The sequence below is a fragment of the Rattus norvegicus genome, chromosome 5 (genome assembly GCF_036323735.1).
Source record: "Rattus norvegicus strain BN/NHsdMcwi chromosome 5, GRCr8, whole genome shotgun sequence".
In the NCBI taxonomy this organism is placed as follows: domain Eukaryota; kingdom Metazoa; phylum Chordata; class Mammalia; order Rodentia; family Muridae; genus Rattus; species Rattus norvegicus.
The window spans coordinates 77,670,783-77,688,999 of record NC_086023.1 but is presented as its reverse complement, the minus strand read 5'-3'; the positions used below and the strand labels follow the sequence as shown (position 1 = coordinate 77,688,999).

The 18,217-nt window shown below is 43.0% G+C and overlaps 1 protein-coding gene across 2 annotated transcripts in view; it reads left to right on the top strand.

The window, feature by feature from the left end:
• Svep1 (sushi, von Willebrand factor type A, EGF and pentraxin domain containing 1) overlaps positions 1–18,217 on the top strand; it is a 176,770-nt gene that overhangs the window by 94,293 nt on the left and 64,260 nt on the right. The window contains exons 13-22 of one of the 2 annotated variants that reach the window (NM_001419684.1): positions 827–948; positions 3,250–3,358; positions 4,783–4,947; positions 5,523–5,756; positions 8,209–8,370; positions 10,298–10,459; positions 13,776–13,937; positions 14,461–14,552; positions 15,679–15,775; positions 16,519–16,632. In NM_001419684.1, coding sequence (NP_001406613.1) covers positions 827–948; positions 3,250–3,358; positions 4,783–4,947; positions 5,523–5,756; positions 8,209–8,370; positions 10,298–10,459; positions 13,776–13,937; positions 14,461–14,552; positions 15,679–15,775; positions 16,519–16,632 — 1,419 coding nt within the window. Of the gene's footprint in view, positions 1–826; positions 949–3,249; positions 3,359–4,782; positions 4,948–5,522; positions 5,757–8,208; positions 8,371–10,297; positions 10,460–13,775; positions 13,938–14,460; positions 14,553–15,678; positions 15,776–16,518; positions 16,633–18,217 lie in introns of those variants that run through there. The other variant, XM_039111040.2, reaches the window with a different exon arrangement.

Below are 18,217 nucleotides of genomic sequence, written 5' to 3'. Positions count from 1 at the left end.
GATGCTGGGGATCGAACCCTTGGACAAACTACATTCTAAACTCTAGCAACCCATTTGTAGAAATTTGCCTTTGTGGAAATGATACTTTCAAGGATTACAACTATACATAACAGTTAAAACTTGTAAATGTCTGTTAGTTGAAAATATAAACACATAATAAAAACTTATATAAATTTAAACAACTTTGATGTCATCTAGATCAAAGGATCTCTGGTTCACTCCACTGCTACTTTTCTCATAGGACTAGAGGTTACAGAATATTAGATCAAAGCAAACTCACGTCGGTAGCAGGGCACAGAGCCTCTCCACTGAGGTTTATTGTAGCCAGGGGATGCCTGGAAACTGTCTCTCACTGCCACCTCTCACTACAAAAGAATCTTATATTTCATGTCAGAATCGAAAAAAATTATTCAACTTTAAAATATTCTTTAAGGAGCATATAAAATATTAGCCATCACTATGGAATTATCATATATGTGTCTGTCCTAATCCTTGTAGAGCGTCTTAGAGGTCAGTCCTCTTCTAGGATTCAAGTTTTGAATTTCAGTTTTTTCATAGAAAACTAAAGCTCTGGACTGGGGTTATAGCTCAGTGATAGAGCGCTTACGTAGCACAAGACAACGAAGGGAAGGAGGGAAGGAAGTCAGCAAGTAACAGAGGAGAAGGGGAGGAGAGGGGAGGGAAAGAGAAAAGAAGAGGGAAAGGAGGGGAGGAAAGGGGAAGGATCAGGGGTGGGGAAAAGAAAGGAACGAGAGGGAGTAAAAAAGAAATTAAATTTGTATTGAAACTCTACCCAACTGAAGCTGTTTTGCCTAAAATTTTCTAGTAAAACGTTTTGCAAACCATGGCTTCAAGTCCTTTGAGATGCTATACAAAACCACTCGCTGTGATGACATGGATCTGTTTAAGAAGTTTTCTGCAGCTTTTGAGACTACCCTGGGGAAAATGGTACGTCACCAGGAGTCTTTGGCTGTGTGTCATGTGTTGAAAGATACTACCAAAGCTGTCTTAACTTCTCTGGGTCTCTTGCAACTGAAATTTCCATTCCTGAATATGTTCTTCTTTGGGATCCAAATTTGTATTTGTAATTACTTATGCAATTTAGACTTCTGAGATAAGTTTTAATTCAGTTTGCAAACTTTCTGAATCAGAAAGTTTAAAATGTTTAAAGTCTTTATAGTTTAAAAATACTTGCTTTATAAGTCACACACACACACACACACACACACACACACACCAAAAAAGCCCAAACTTTTAAGTTATATTTTTTTTTCTTTTTTTTCTTCTTTTTTCTTTTTCTTTTTTTTTTTTTTCGGAGCTGGGGACCGAACCCAGGGCCTTGCACTTGCTAGGCAAGCGCTCTACCACTGAGCTAAATCCCCAACCCCTAAGTTATATTATTTTTAAGAACTAGTTGAACATTTGAACATTTCCCTTTTTTGTTGCTGCCCTTTGAGTTTGATTTTGAGCTTTGAGAAAGGGTCTCAAGTAGCCCACAGTGGCCTCAAACTCACTATGTAGCCAAGGATGGCCTTGAACTGCTCGTCCTGTTGTCTCCACCTCCCTATCACACAGCCCGAGTTCTCAATCTGTAGGTTGCGACCCTAAGACCATCTGCATCTCAGATATTTACACCATGATTCATAACGGAAGCAAGATACAGTTATGAAGTAACACTGAAAGTAAGTTTGTGGTTTGTTGGGCTCACCACAATACGAAGAACTGTACTGAAGGGTCCCAGCATTAGGAAGGCAGAGAGCCACTGGATTACAGGCTTGTACCACCACACCCAGTACGTGTTACAGGGGATTGTACCAAGGGCTTCATGCATGCAAAGCAGGCACTCTACCAACTTGAGCTACATCCTCATACAGCAGGATTTTCTATTGCATACATTTTTGTCTAGATCTCAAGACCGAAATGCAATGGTCCTAACTGAACTGAATACCTAGAAGGCAGGAGCCATACTTTTGTGTGACAGAGTGGGTGGAGATTTGTTGATTTGCTAATAAACATTATTAAAGTGCTGCTTGCCAAATGCCAAGTGCTGTTATTAAAATGTTCAGTGTGTAAACTGGGATAAGCCCTTGCTTTAAAATGTTTTACTTAAGCTAACTTGGTAGGAAAACCAATGCTGCCATTGCCAGAGATTGCAGGACCGCCTGTGTTCATCTGGTCACTGTGAGTTTCAGGTCTGTATTGTAAAGGGCACTGACACACTCATAGTTTCACACCCTAGTGCAAACTAGTGAGTTATTCCTTAAATAATAGTCAGAGCTCACATTAGAAACTGTGAGCATACTGTGGTAGGTTAAAGATGGTTAAAATGGATCAGAATATGACATTAAGTGCCCATTCATTTGATTGGACTTTAGTCAGCATCTATGCTCTATGGGATAACCTTGGCAAGTCTTATGTACTTGCAAACTTCACATCCCAGTGAATAGATGAACAACAAACCAATTACACGGGGAAATAGACAGCATGGCAGGTAGAGAGTGCTACAGAATGAAACAGTACAAAGCATGGGAAACCTCATCTGAGGGAGGTTTTTTGTGGGAAAGGGGGAAAGAAGAGATGAGAAAGAGGAAGTGTTGTTCATGACATGGCTTCTACAAAGGACAGTGAAGGTGGAGCTGACACCTTGTGAGTCTTCAAGAAGGCAGAGGGGACATGAGGGTCTGGAAATAGAAGGAAAGCTTCACAGTAGGAGTTTCACTTCCAGAACTGCAGAAGACCTGGATTTATAATGTTTCATTTTTCTGGAAAACAGTCCAGAACTCTGGAAAGTTGAGTTTCATTTAGAGCAAAGATGAAGAGGATATAGAGAAAACACAACCTTGAAAACTTCTCTTGGACTGACTCAGTTTCAGAGAACACAGGGGAGAGTTAGGGGACTAGAGAGGGGTGGGACGTAACATCAGAAAAGGGGGCTAAGGAATCTATGGTAGTCTCAAGTCAGAAATAGCACAGGAGTCCTGGGCTCCCTCTGGTGAGGGACACTAGTGGAGATTAAAATGTATGGATTTAATACTGGTGGTCTGAGACAGTGAAAGGCTGAAAGGTGAAGAGGATGAAGGGAGGGAGAGAAGGGTGGATGGATAGAAGGGGAAGGGTCTTTTCATAACATGTAGAGTTCTGCAAGCATAAAGGGCCCTCGCTCATCCCATTGATGGAGTCATGAGGCCCAGGGGAGCCAGGGGTCCTCCAGAAGTGCACGGTGACTTCTGTCCTCATCTTTATTTGCAGGTCCCATCCTTTTGTAGCGATGCTGATGACATTGACTGCAGACTGGAGGACCTGACCAAAAAATACTGCATCGAATATAATTACAACTATGAAAATGGCTTTGCAATTGGTAAATATATTACTTAGGGGTGCTGATTTGTAAGATGGATTGTTAAAACAAAATTGCTCCACAGGAGTGGTGGAAAACAGAAAAAGAAAGAAAAATTTAACTTTTTTTCATCAAGTAGTTTAGCATGGCTATATAATCTGGCCCTGTGATAATTCACTATGGATATCTTAAATTTTGGTGTAAAATGTCACCTTAAAATATTAATGAAAGCACTTCAGGATAAAAGTCACATTGTGGTGGCAAAATTTAAAAAGTGACCTATTACAGAATATGATCATAACAGTTACAAAGTACTTAAAGATAATTCTTAAAATATAAAACTCTATGCAGTAGAAACTCCCAGTGTTCCATGAGGGTGACGCTAGGGAGGGCTCCCAGCAATAATCTTTTAGCTTTGCAAGTAAGCCATTTATTCAAAACAGTCCAGCATGTGAAATATCAACAGTCCTCACACCCAGGTTATAAAACGTGGTTATTAGAAGTCTAAATGTCCGGGTCTAACAAAAATTTTGAATGCTTTTCCAAGTAGACCGAAAATTTTTATCAAAGATTTTTTTCTAAGTATGGTAAATCAACTTTCCATCATTGCTACATAGTATTTCTGGGAGACTATGTAAACTGAAATCACAGAAATACCGATTCCAGCTTTTTAAGTACACACAGAGAGCCAACAAATCTCTGAAGAAAGTTTACCTAAGTGGACAAACAGGATCTCATGCACGACTTGTTTAAAGGACATAATTAAGTGTCAGTGTGACCGGAGCAGCATGAATATCTCGTAATTAGCTGACTTGATTAGTTGAGTCAGACATTAAAGCAGGCGGGGTGTATAAACAGTTCCCTCCTATTACAGACGAAGCTATGAAGCCTGGCTCATTATTGATATCTATTAATGAAGGGATCGGAGTTCAGGAAGATAAAAGCAATTTGGCTGGGGTTATACAATCATACGTCACACTTCATGAACTGAAAACCTGGTGTCTGGCTGTCAATCAGAGTGGCTTCAAGGGCACTTTAGACGTCACATATATCCATGTCTTCTCCAGAGGCACAAACCTGTTTTTTAAAGTCCAATTGCATTCATTAAGCGTATAAAGCCATAGGAGGAAGGTATAGAGGAGAACTAGGACTGATTAGAATTCTGCACCCCCCTTCCCAATTACCCTTAAATTGAGGGAAATTACCTGTTAACTTAAAGAAGTGACAAATTCTATACACCTTCATAAGTAAAAGGGTAATACATTAGTCTCTAAATTAAATGCAAAATGCCCCCAAAATAACAGGGTAAGGCTTGGGCCAAACTGCCTGCACACCAGGGGTAGTGAGTAAATGGTTGGGGACACTTTGACTTGTGGCGTTAGAACCTAAACATGGAGGAAGAGACACCTGCCTGACCACTTGTTTCTCTGCCCAATTCTCATCAGGACCAGGGGGCTGGGGTGCAGGTAACAGGCTGGATTACTCCTACGACCACTTCCTGGATGTTGTACAGGAAACGCCCGCTGATGTAGGCAAAACAAGATCATCACGGATTAAAAGAACTGTCCCATTGTCTGACCCCCAAATTCAGCTAATTTTTAACATCACAGGTAAGAGCAAACTTTCTATTTGCCAAAGCAGTATGAGGAGAAATTTGGAGCTGGGAAGCGAATTCTGAAATCTGTCGTGCTTTATGCTTATTAGGAAGTAACCCTGGAGATGAGAGCGAGCGAGCGAGCGAGCGAGCGAGAGAGAGAGAGAGAGAGAGAGAGAGCAGCTCGCTAAGCACGGCCATTGCTTTGCTGTTTGGTGTCACAGAGCCCTTTTCTGGCCCTTGCAGACACAAGCACCTGGTTTGCTTGCGTGTTGACAGGATAAACCAAAATGGCCATTTTTAATTTACCCTAATAATAATAATTCATCCTATGATGACGAATCCCCCCTCCAACAGGCGATTATTAACCCAGAATCTAAGAAAAGAATTCAGACAAACATACTACCCACGTGTGACGTATTCAGCGAGAACTGGTTGACTTTATTTTAAGTTAATCTTTTATGACGTACTTTAACATATGATTTCATTGGGGGTAAAAACTACTATTATAGTTAGTACCTAACACACGTTTTCTGTGGATGACTGTGGGTGCGAACGTGCATGTTTAATTTTGTCGCGTTTTTATCTCAGCTAGTGTGCCACTCCCAGAGGAAAGAAATGATACCGTTGAATTGGAAAATCAGCAGCGACTCATTAGGACATTGGAAACAATCACAAATCGCCTGAAAAGCACCTTGAATAAAGGGCCCATGTATTCTTTCCAGCTTGCCTCAGAAACGGTGGTGGCTGACAGCAATTCCCTAGAAACAGAAAAGGCTTTTCTCTTCTGCAGACCAGGCTCGGTGCTGAGGGGGCGCATGTGTGGTAAGCCTCCTCTGGGACTGGGCTTCGTGCTGAAGGGGCGCATGTGTGGTAAGATGCCCTGGGACCCAGGCTCGGTGCTGAGGGGGTGTGTGTGTTGTAAGATGCCTTGGGACCCAGGCTTGGTGCTGAAGGGGCGCGTGTGTGGTAAGACCCCCTGGGATCCGGGCTTGGTGCTGAAGGGGCACGTGTGTGGTAAGACGCCCTGGGACCCAGGCTTGGTGCTGAGAGGAAGCGTGTGTGGTAAGCCTCCGCTGGGACCCAGGCTCGGTGCTGAGGGGTGCATGTGTGGTAAGCCTCCGCTGGGACCCGGCTCCTCAGTGTGCACAGATGTTGTCCAAGTGTGTCTAAAGAGCACTGATATGGAACAGACCTTTTGCACTGTTATGTGGTTGTTACCATACTATATTGTCTCAAGAAGCTGAGCACACACCATTGTTGGCGACAAGCCAAGTGTTTTGATGTGAAGGAAAGGAAACTTATTTCCGCTTATAGCTCTTTAAGCCTCATAGTGATGCTGGAGAAATGGTCAGTGGTTAGAGCACTGGCCGCTGTTGTAGGAGACCAGAGTTTATTTTCCTCATCCATACTGGGCAGCTCACAACCACTGGGGTTCTCCAGGGGTTCTGATTCCCTCTTCTGGCCTCCAAAGGCACATATGTTCATGTAAAAACACACACACACACACACACACACACACACACACACACACACAAATAATTCTTAAAAATGAAACCAGCTTCTTAACTTTTTATTAATTGCCCCAACAGCAGTAACACATATTTGACCACTTCTGTCTATTAGGTGCACACCTCTTCCACTTAATGTCATTAAGCACTCTGTGGTGCACTGTTAATGTCAATACACAGTAGAGAAAGCTAAAGCCAGGGAGTTACAGGACATGCTCAAAGACAGAAAAGGACATGGTAGAAATTCCTAGCCCCACAGTCAACTATAGTGTTTCTATTACTTTTCAATTAGGGTAAAATTCACATGAATAAGTTCTTTTAAATGTACAATTCAGTGGCATTAAATTCATTCACAGGATGCAACCATCACTAGTCTATTTTCAGATCATCTTCAAAGTCTCCTGTACTCACCAGTCACCCCCCATTCTTCCTACGTTTCCCCATTACCACTTCTCTACACTGCTACAGTCTGGATAAATTCCAACCTATTTCTCTCTCTCTCTCTCTCTCTCTCTCTCTCTCTCTCTCTCTCTCTCTCACTCTCTCTCTCTCTCTCTCTCTTTCCTTCCCTCTCTCTCTCTCTCTCTCACACACACACACACACACACATGTGCACACAAACACACACACACACACAAACATACACACACACAAACATACACACACACCACCACCACCACCATGAATAAGGTGAATCTCAGGTTAGTTTCCCTTAAGTCATGGCCCTTGTATCACGTTCATGAAGACTCCTCCTTAAGTTCTAGCCATCACTCCTATAGCTTGCTTTTGTTTTTTCCCTAGTGTGACAAAAACCAACTCATTAGAAGCTATTAACATGAGCCTACTCTAGATTTTTCTTCCCTCTCTGAGAGAATCAGGAACTGACTTGAAATCAGGAATTTCTCTCATTTCAGTGGGGTCTTCAGACCTGTGCCAATATAAAATGTTTGTGATGCATCATGGCTCAGCTTAAGGCCCGCCCGAAAACTCATGCACCCATCACCATAGCAATAGAGCAGTCAGAATCAATTTTCAATAGGCACCCGGTAATAGTTGAATTCATTAGCATCTCCAGACCACCTGGTATGAAGTCCAGGCGACTCTCTAGAACGTGTTGATAACCACTCGCTCAGGGAGCCTAACAAGCTATTTGACCTCGGAATTTCCATGACACTCTAAATTCTAAAGTGTGCCCCTTGCCTTAGATGCCTTTGACAGAGGATACCTGAAACACTCCCTCCGAGGGCCAGCTTTCCCTCGCTGTTTTAGTCTTTCTGTGTGCGTCTGACTTCTGTGTCTAGAAATGGCACTGCAATGGATAAGTAGTTTCGTTTTATTGGCGGGTGTAGGGGTGTTACATGCAGAAAGATAATTTAGAAAACATTTTCAGTATCACGAAGCCATCACAAGTTTAGTTAAATATTCGTTCTTTTATCTTTGCCTTCAGTTTTTTGTTGGCTACCTATACATTTTCTAAAATGCTTTCTGTAATGGTTTGTCATAGCTTTCCTCCCTCTTTCAAAGCCCTATCATATCGATCCCAGGATTGAGAAATAAACATATACACCTTCTCAAAATAATAATCTACTACTATTGGTGTTTAGAAGTATGTATCCGGAAGGTCTACCCACTGTGGGTGTAGAACTCTTACAGTGAAACCTAACGCATACACAGTAGTTCCTAGACACCCGCTTCATGGGGTACAGGAACTGAAGGGTGGGTGCCATGGCTGCAAAGCTTCAACTCCCTGCCTGTTTTGTCCACAGTCAACTGCCCCCTGGGAACCTCTTACTCTCTGGAGCATTCCACCTGTGAAAGCTGCCTCATGGGATCCTATCAAGATGAAGAAGGGCAGCTGGAGTGCAAGCTCTGTCCCCCGAGGACTCACACGGAATATCTCCATTCAAGAAGCATCTCGGAATGCAAAGGTAGGGGCTTAAGCTTTGACCAAAGATGGATGGATTTTGTGCCCAGTCGTAATGGGAGGGAGGTTTCTTTGTCCATCATTTGGTCTTGGTCAAGGCTTCTGTATCGAAAGATAAATTAGCAAGAGACAATCATACCCATTTATTTAATGAAAATTTTACATGGCATGGGAGCCTTTAGAAATGAAGACACAAACTAGGAAATGTGTGTTCTGTGCTGAGCTTGATGATGACATGAGTGGCTATGTAGAATTTACAAAGGGACAAAGAGTAAAAGAGTGTTGCCAAGGCCTGTTTGTCTGCGTTCCCCACCCCCACCCCCAGGCCCTAGTGTCCTCAGAGTCAAGGGTGTCCCTTTCCTCTGGGTAGCAGAATGAACAGGTCTCTTATGGTCTCAAGATCTACTGTGAGACAAGGAGATGAGGAGGTTCAGAGAGACCCTCCTGCCCTCAAGTTCCTTTAGCTTAAAATATTCAGTATGCAGCCATGTGTGGTGGTGCACAACTTTAATCACAGCATTTGGGAGGCAGAGGCAGGCGGATCTATGAGTTCAATGCCAACTGACTTGGTCTATAGAAGGAGTTCCAGAACAAACAGGGCTACACAGAGAAATCGTGTCTCCAAAGCAAAACAACAACAAAAAATATTCAATACGCTCACTGCCATCCTTTGCAGTAGACCAGAAGTTCTCACCCTGTGGGTCGAAACTCCTTTGGGGATCAAAAGACCCTTCAATAGGGGTCGAATATCAGATATCCTGCATATCAGATATTTACATTAAGATTCATAACCGTAGCAACATTGCAGTTATAAGGTAGCAACAAAAATAGTTTTATGCTTAGGGTCACCACAACAGGAGGAACTGTGTTGAGGGGTCACAGCATTAGGAAGGGTGAGAACCACTGGGATAGAGGGTTCTTAGCCCTGCCTCAATTCCTCAGTCTAAAAATAGGATGAAATAAAAGCAGTCCTAAAATCAAGTCTCCACATTCTTTCTTGTAGTTATAAAGTACTAATCGAATGTGTCCCTGGTCCAGAAAAATTATTTCTGTCTTCTTGGAACCAAGCCTTGCTACACACATGCCTGCCCCTCTCTCAGACAAACTTCAATCCATTCATTAATTAGCCTGAGACTTTCACACTAATGAGTAGGAAGGACTTTCATGGCACTTCGAAGTCAAGTTAGACGTAGGTATTCTGTAACAAATACTGTTAGAATAGTGTTTGATATGAAATGATCGATTCTCTGTGGACTCGGAAATGAATCGCAGCAAACACGGATGAATAGATTCTTGCCTCTAGGAAAGGCGGCATTTTCTGCATTTCTCCTGTTCTTCACAATGCAAGTCTCTGGTGGAGACATTTTCTTTCATCATGAAGGAGGCACACCTCACTGAAGTGATGGCTCGAAATTGTTCCTCCATGCTAAAGATGTGCAAGCAGTTGTCAGTGTTTAACGATAAATATAGATTTTAGGAGGTGACAGGTGGTTGAAAATGTCCCCAAACTGTTGGCAATACGGACAGCGAGAGTCTGTTGGAGAAACTGAAGGAAAAGGCTGTGGGTCAGTGAAACTGTTGGAGGAGGCGGCAGAAACCTGGAGATCGATGTGCACTGCTGTGTTTATAGGGATGGAGGCCAATTCGAGCTTCCCTTCCAGTCTCTCTTCCCAGTGCACAACTTGCCTTAAAGATAGTGCCTCACTGTGGTGTGGCTGGAACTCTGATAGGCAGCGATGGAAGGAACTGGGCATGTGTCTAAAACTTAGTGATATGCAAAACATGGCAGCTCTACCTTGTGTCGCTGCCTATAGAGAAGTGTTCCTGTTTCCTTTTCCGTCCTGCCTTAGACTGGGGAAGCCCTACCCCACCCCCAACTAATTTTAAGCATCTCCATCCTGTCGCTCATTGCGTGGTATGTTTCCCCTCAGCTCAGTGTAAGCAAGGCACCTACTCTTCCAGTGGGCTGGAGACCTGCGAGTCGTGTCCGCTCGGTACTTATCAACCAGACTTTGGATCCCGGAGCTGCCTCCCATGCCCAGAAACCACCACGACTGTGAAAAGAGGAGCTGTGGACATCTCTGCTTGTGGAGGTTATCATCCACGCTTTCGATGTTTAGATTTATTTACATATACTGAGCTCTCTGCATGGAGGAGTGGGATGCTTTTAGCAAAACTGAATGTCCACAGTATGCGAAGAATGTAAATAAGCTGCTGTCTCTTCGTGGGGAGCTCCTTGGTTCCAGCCCTCAGCGCCTCAATGTAAACAATGGGCTCTCTGTGTACAGCACAAGACTTCTGTCCCGGCCTCAGTGATAAGCGTGAGGTTTCACGGCCACCATAGATGTGCAGGTTTATGGGTTCTGTCCCTGGGGTGCAACATGCATTTCTACCTAGGATTCGGGCGGTGCCTATCTTTACTAGTCCCGGGATCACACTGTGGCAGCTACTGGTTTAAACAGAGATGAAGGGTCAGCATTCCACGTTGAATATCTGGATCATCCTAGCTGACTATAGTTACCCAACCAGAAATTCCTGAAGATGTAAGCTAACAAGAAGATAAAAAGTCCACGCTATCTCAAAACCAGAATGGACAGGCAAACTCATCTGTGATGGGCTATGGAGATGGTTCAGTTACTACAGGCCGTACAAACATGGGACCTAAGTTCAGATCGGCAGCACCTATGTGAGAAGCCAGGCATGGCAGCACACGTGTAATCCCAGCAGTGGGGGTGGGGCAGACAGGAGGACTTCTGGTGCTTGTTGACCAACCATTCTTGCCTATCCATGGGCTCCAGGTTCAGTGAGAGACCCTGTTTTAAACAATAGCATGAAGAGTGATAGAGGAAGACACCCAAAGTTGACCTGCCACACACACAAACACAAATGTATACATACACAAGTGTGTTCACACCCATGAAAATATATACACACAAATGTCTACACACACATGAGCACATGCACAAATGTATCATAATAACTGTGTACACACACATGAACATACACATAGATACATACTCATGAACATGCACACACATATACACTCCCAAATACACACACACATGAACGCACATATGCATACAAAACTGTGCAGACACACATATGCACACATGAACACACACATGAATACACACACACACACACACACACACACACACACAATCAACTTGTTGCTAGACACTCCAAGAGTTTGTTTCCCTGTAAAGCCAGTGGAGTTGTATTTAGAATAAATGGTTGGTTAACTGCCTCTGAAGTCACAGAGGCCAGCTAGAACGAGCCGGTGTGCATGATGACTTTTAAAATGTGTGCTCTCCCATTCATGATCCTCTTACTTAAAAGCTCAAGATTTATAGCAAGAGAGTAACAAGACATTTTCTTGTTGAGTGATGCTCCTAAGAGCCAGCCTCCGTCTGTCCCCATGCTCCAGGCTGCATAGCAAGGCATGTTACAGCCATGCATAGCTATAGGCAAAACCAGACTGAGTGAGATTCCTGGGACCTGGCCAAGTGAGGCGTTTACCTGTGACGGGGGGTGGGGGGAGGGGTGTGTCTGAGCTGCATCTGAGGTAATGTAGTCCTCAGAAGTTCAGAGCCACAGGACATAGTGTGTTGGGAGACAAGTATTCTGAGTCTTCCCATCTGTTTAAACTGTCTCGGGGCACCAGGGTCATGGTAGAGAAATGTTTTAGACTTTAGATTCCTTGAGTTGTGTTCATCAACCTACTGTTTGACCAAAGCTTTGAGAAGAGAATATTTCTAAACGGTGGTTGAAGCATATAAACCATGCCTGTGAGTCAAAGCAATCTCCAGGTTTGTTTGTTTCTTACGCCAGTGTCAAATAAACAATGTGCTTGAAACGGATCTGCTAGACACTCGTTGATTTTGCTAATACGTGAGCCAATTTGGAAAGAAAGTCTGCAGTAAAATAATTTGGCCTGGACCCCAACTTCCCCTGAGCACAAAGCAACTAGAATTTTTTTTATAGGGAAGTGGATTCATATTTGACTTTTCTTTCAGTCTTCTAAGCAAGCCTTGAGGTTCGTCTAACACCAGCTTTGCAGTTAAGCAGTCCTAATTCCCAGAATGTGGCAGAGTTCTGGTAAATGCCCCCACGTCTCCTCGTATTCCTACCCTAGTCAGCCACACTCTGCTCGTCATTGGTGACTAACTCAGCTATCTTTTGTAGGTTTGGACCAACACTATTGCAGTTTAAACTGAGGAACGTGTGACTTGTAAAATGGACCCTCACATATTTTCTCTGAGTTTTTGACTCCCCTCCGTCCTTCTTTCCTTCCATCAGTCTCTTTCTTTGTTGATTCCCTGTCTTTCTATATTGATCTGTTTATAGATGTGTTGTTCTGGGGGGTTCTTTTGGCTTGGTTTTTGGTTTTTGGTTTTTGGTTTTTGCTTGTTTGTTGCTGAGCTTATCTTACACTTCCTGAAAAGACAACATCTTTTTTGTTTTAGCATGCTCAGAAGTGTTAGAATCCCTAATAGCAGTTACATGTCATGCATTACTCCCAGGCTTATGCAATCTTCTCTCACATACAAACCCTTTGACTAGTGGCCACAAATCTGAAATGAGCCCCATAAATGGTACCTTACCCGTCATTGTTAACATATCCATCCCATGAGACAAAAGTCAACATTGTGTGAGGACCAGAACTATACCACCTCTCACTCTGACTCTTCCCAATGAAGTTAAAACAGACATTGAGGTGGAATTGTTGACCTCTGGCAATAGCTTTGGAAGTATATTAATGTGTTTATTTATTTGTATATGTTTAGAGGAGGGTGTGGCATGTGGCATGTTGATCCATGTTGACTTATATGCTGACTGAGGTCAAACAAGCTTACACATCCCAGCCTTTCACATTGTTATGCTTTTGTCCGTGGGAAAGGTTCCCGAGATCTATGCCATTGGCTTATAACTAAATTGTCCAGTAAACTTATTTAAAGGCCAGATTTATTGAGATCCATGGCTACATTTGTTCTTCTTAACACCATTAGTAAACAGAAATTGCAAGGCAGTATTCTCCCCTGGCTATCTCAGTACACAATTTCAAATATGGTCTTACTATTCATATTAGCATTAAGTGAAGTCCCTGCATTTCCCTCATGATCGGAACATTAAGATTGTGTATTCTGTGTGTGTTTAGCTTTGCGTTATGTATGAAATAGTGCTGCTATGAAAACATGAGCCACTGTTTACTGCATACATAAATACAGACGCAACGTTTCTCATCTTACACATTGGTTGACTGCTTTAATTAGGTGTCTGGAACTTCCTCTTCCAAACCTAAGAGGTGACACCAGTATTTCAGTAGATTTCTCACGACAGAAGTTTAGGGATCTTGTTTTAAATGTAATGTGTAATCTATACACACAAATTATTTTTTTTTCTTTGTAGTGCCCTGCCCAGTAGGAGAATTCTCCCGTTCTGGCTTAACACCCTGCTATCCTTGTCCTCGAGACTATTACCAACCCAATGCAGGGAAGTCCTTCTGCCTCGCTTGTCCCTTTTATGGAACTACAACCATCACTGGGGCCACGTCCATCACAGACTGCTCGAGTAAGTTCTCTGCTTCACCTACCAATCCCATGTTGAGTGTTGCCCATATCTGTCCCCCTGGTTTCTTCCGCTCTCAGCATCGCCCTCCGGGGTAGATTCCGATATCTGGGCTTATTAATTCACTCTTCTGTGGTCTTTTAAAACAATTTTATCACATTTGTTTATGTATGTATTAAGCGTATGTGTGCTTGGACACATATGTGTGGAACTCGGACGCTCCTGCTTGTCAACAAGCGCTTTTACTCGCTAAGCCATCTTCCCAGATGAGTAAGGTCCTCTTGACGACAAGACTAGCAGAATTATTTTGGAAACGTTGCTCTTGGCAACCAACATAGGTCTCCCCCAGCGTCTAGGATGGAAGGACATGCCCCCCATGACTGTGTTTTCCTGTGCAGAATTACTGAAACAGAATACGTGGGGCTTGACTCACTCTGCAGCCAGGCCTTACCCAGAGTATCTCCAGAGAGTGTAATTATGGGCCACACCAACCACACGCTGACATTCTGCCCGTTTGTCTTGTTAGGTTTTAGCTCCACTTTCTCAGCAGCAGAAGAAAGCATAGTGCCCCTCGCGGCCCCTGGACCTACCCAAAACAAGTATGAAGTCAGCAGTCAGGCAAGTCTGCTTCCTACACAGAGTGTTTCTTTGATGGGATGCTTGAAGAATGATTTGCCATTCTATATATCGCAGAACACCGGGGTTGAAACACTAATCAGATTATGCATACTATAAAGGCCTATTTAGTTATGATTCTTAATAAGAATTTTCAAAAGATACAGTACTAGATGTTCTTAGAATCAAAAATTGGAATTATTTCCCCCAAAATGCCTGCTCAGCAGTATGTAGATGTGGGAGGCTTTGATCACTAATTGACCCATCTTTGGGAAAAGGGGGATTTGGTTTACAAAGGCTTTTTTATAGGTGGTGAAAGATAATCCAGCTTTTATTTCAAAAATATTTACATATTTTATGACCAGAGAAATTGTTTCTTGGAATAATATGTGAAGAATTAAACACCATCACTCAGGAACATAACTAAACCAATTGTGATTGTGTGTGTGTGTGTGTGTGTGTGTGTGTGTGTGTTTTCCTGGGAATTGACTGACAGACTCACAATGCCGGGTGGGTGTCCTGCCAAAACATATATTCCCAGGCCTGCTTTCCAGTTCCGTTTTGTTTTAGAAGATGGTCTGCTCTGTCAGACGCTATGTCAGGTATCTCGGATAGATACTGTCATCATCCTTAATTCATCCTACCCAAAAGCCCTGAGTCCTTTGCCTTAGATGGTTTTTAAGCCATCAATACTGTACTCCTTCTGTCATCCTCCTACAGTCTGCCACAGTGCGTCTACCTGAAAGTGGGCTGGCTGGACACAGAGACATGTAGGGCCCTCTAAAGTGTGGCACGATGGAGTCCACTGGCCACTTTAAAATAATAATGTATGGACTTCACACTGAGGCTCTGTTGTAACTGGCCTTGGTTGATATACGTTATATATTTCAAAAGCATCTCTAGCGGATTGTAACATGCAGCCCACACGTGGGAGCAATGCATGTGTTTCCTTGGCTGTAGAATCAGCATTTGTGCCCATCCCTAACAGGCTGCTAAGATACAGCCGTACTCAGCTGGCTTGAACGAGCTCACCTGGAAGCAGCGTCGTAACCTTCTAGCACCTAAGTAGGAATGCTCTGAACTGACCTGAGTGTTTCTCTGTAACACGTGCCTTTTGTGCCCCTGCTAGGTCTTTCACGAATGCTTCTTAAACCCTTGCCACAACAGTGGAACCTGCCAACAGCTTGGGCGTGGTTATGTCTGTCTCTGTCCACCTGGATACACAGGTACCATAGAGGAATACTAATTTTATCAAGTTTCATGTGAAATTGGCCTGTCTGCTGAATCAGACTTTGGGGTGCTAAACACAGACCATGTAAGACATTATGCTTCTCATAACTAGAAGGCTTGGGATGTGGCATTTCTCTTTTGTCCTGAGGTGATGCTGATGCTGATGCTGATGCTGATGCTGGTGCTGGTGCTGGTGCTGGTGCTGGTGCTGGTGCTGGTGCTGGTGCTGATGCTGATGCTGATGCTGATGCTGATGCTGATGCTGATGCTGATGATCTGAGTCCACCTGGCAGAGAGAGATTTTAACAGAGCTAACCCAGGAAACGTGTGTGCACCCTACGGAAAGATGTCCCACTGCAGGACATCTACTTTATGAGCTCAGATCTAGCAAAACTTGACCCCACCCCACCCTTTGAGCCAAGTGACCTTAGTATCAATTCTATATACTTTTGTGGGAGTTTTGCTTTATGACTAAAATTATAATTTGTGGCTCTGGTTTATAATTGCAAGCTTCCCTCTGCATTCTCTTAAGGATGTAAGGCATTTTGCTGTTTCACATGTAGTGTTCTAAGGTAGCAGCTGAAGTTTGTATGAGAGCACGCAGTTCCCTCACTGAACACAGCTGGAGGCTAGCTCTTCCTTATAAGCCTGGATTATGGGACCATTACTTTCAAATGATCACGAGTGTTTATTACTCCCTCCCTTTGATTTATCACTTAGTGTTTGATGTACATTTTAGGCTTAAAGTGTGAGACCGATATTGATGAATGCAGCTCACTGCCTTGCCTCAACGGTGGAATCTGTAGAGACAAAGTCGGGGGATTCACTTGTGAATGTTCATCGGGTTATACAGGTAAGGGCCAAGGCTCCCACCTTTGCAATCTAAACCTGGTCTTGTTTTGCATTATTTATGGACATTTGAGACCTGCTTATTATATTGTTATGGGAGGAGAAAAAGGTATCAATTTGAAATTGCTTATTGTTTATAAAATGGACAGACCTGGTTCTCTCTTCATCTACAAGATGGGAGCCTCCAAATGTTAGATGCAGAAAAAGAAGATCAGGAAGCGAGAGGAAACACTGTTTTCCTGGTGGTAAACAGGTCCTTCCACAGCTCTTCACTAGCACCTTGCTGAGCTGTGGATCTGTGTGTGTGTGTGTGTGTGTGTGTGTGTGTGTGTGTGTGTGTGCGTGCATGTGTGTGTGTGATGGAGCTGTCACTTTTGCCATTATGGGCCCTGCTTTTCTCTTTAACTTGAGGGTGATCGTGTGTGTGTGTGTGTGTGTGTGTGTGTGTATGTGTGTCATATTTTAAATCAGAGAATTACAGCCTTCAAGTATCCTCCATCCATCAACCTCACTATCATTTCCCACGTTAAATTCCATTATAATGATTCTAGTATCAATAATAGAGTCTAATGAAATAGAATGTGATTTATGCTCTCAGAAGTAGTAACAACCTCATAATAGTGTCTTGACAGCAATGGAGACCATATCAACAAGTTATCTCTGCACCTAACTCATGAAACGTTATATACTAAGCTGCACTTAAATAACTATTTTAATTCTTGCATGTACACTACAGTCTGTATTTAATAAGTCCTTTACAATCCTTATTAAACATTTCCCAGAACTATATTATAAACACGTTATCACCAACAAACAATTTTCCTAGTGAAATAAAAATGTTAACATGATTTATGGTGACAATCCTTTGAACCACTTCTGCTTTCTTCATTTGGGGTGCATGACATGATGTTAGCCCTAGTCTTATGTGGAGGCACCTTGAGTTTATATGTGTTTCCTGGAAGTCTAATCAAAGATTTTTTATTTATAAACTCTTTGTTCAAAAAAACTTGCAAATAGAAAAAAACACACACTAAGTTAACAAGACCCAAAGGCTATAGATCTCAATGAACTTCTGTGCAGTTTAAATAGTGATTCTAAAGCCACGGCACGTCACATTGGATTTTACACTTTCACTGTCAAATAGGTTGTATGCACTTATCACTCACTGATAAGTGGATATTAGCCCAAAAGCTTAGATTACCCAGGATATAATCCACAGACCATATGAAGCTCAAGAAGAAGGATGACCAACGTGCAGATGCTTCAGTCCTTCTTAGAAGGGGGAACAAAAGTATTCATAGGAGGAGATATGGAGACAAAGTTTGGAGCAGAGACTGAAGGAATGGCCATTCAGAGCCTGCCCCACCTGGGGATTCAGCCCATATATAGCCCCAAACCCAGACATTATTGCTGATGCCAAGAAGTGCTTGCTGACAGAAGACTGATATAGCTGTCTCCTGAGAGACTCAGCCAGAACATGACAAATACAGAAGCGAATGCTCACAGCCAACCATTGAACTGAGAATGGGGTCCCCATTGGAGGAGTTAGAGAAAGGACTGAAGGAGCTAAAGGGGTTTGCAACCCCATA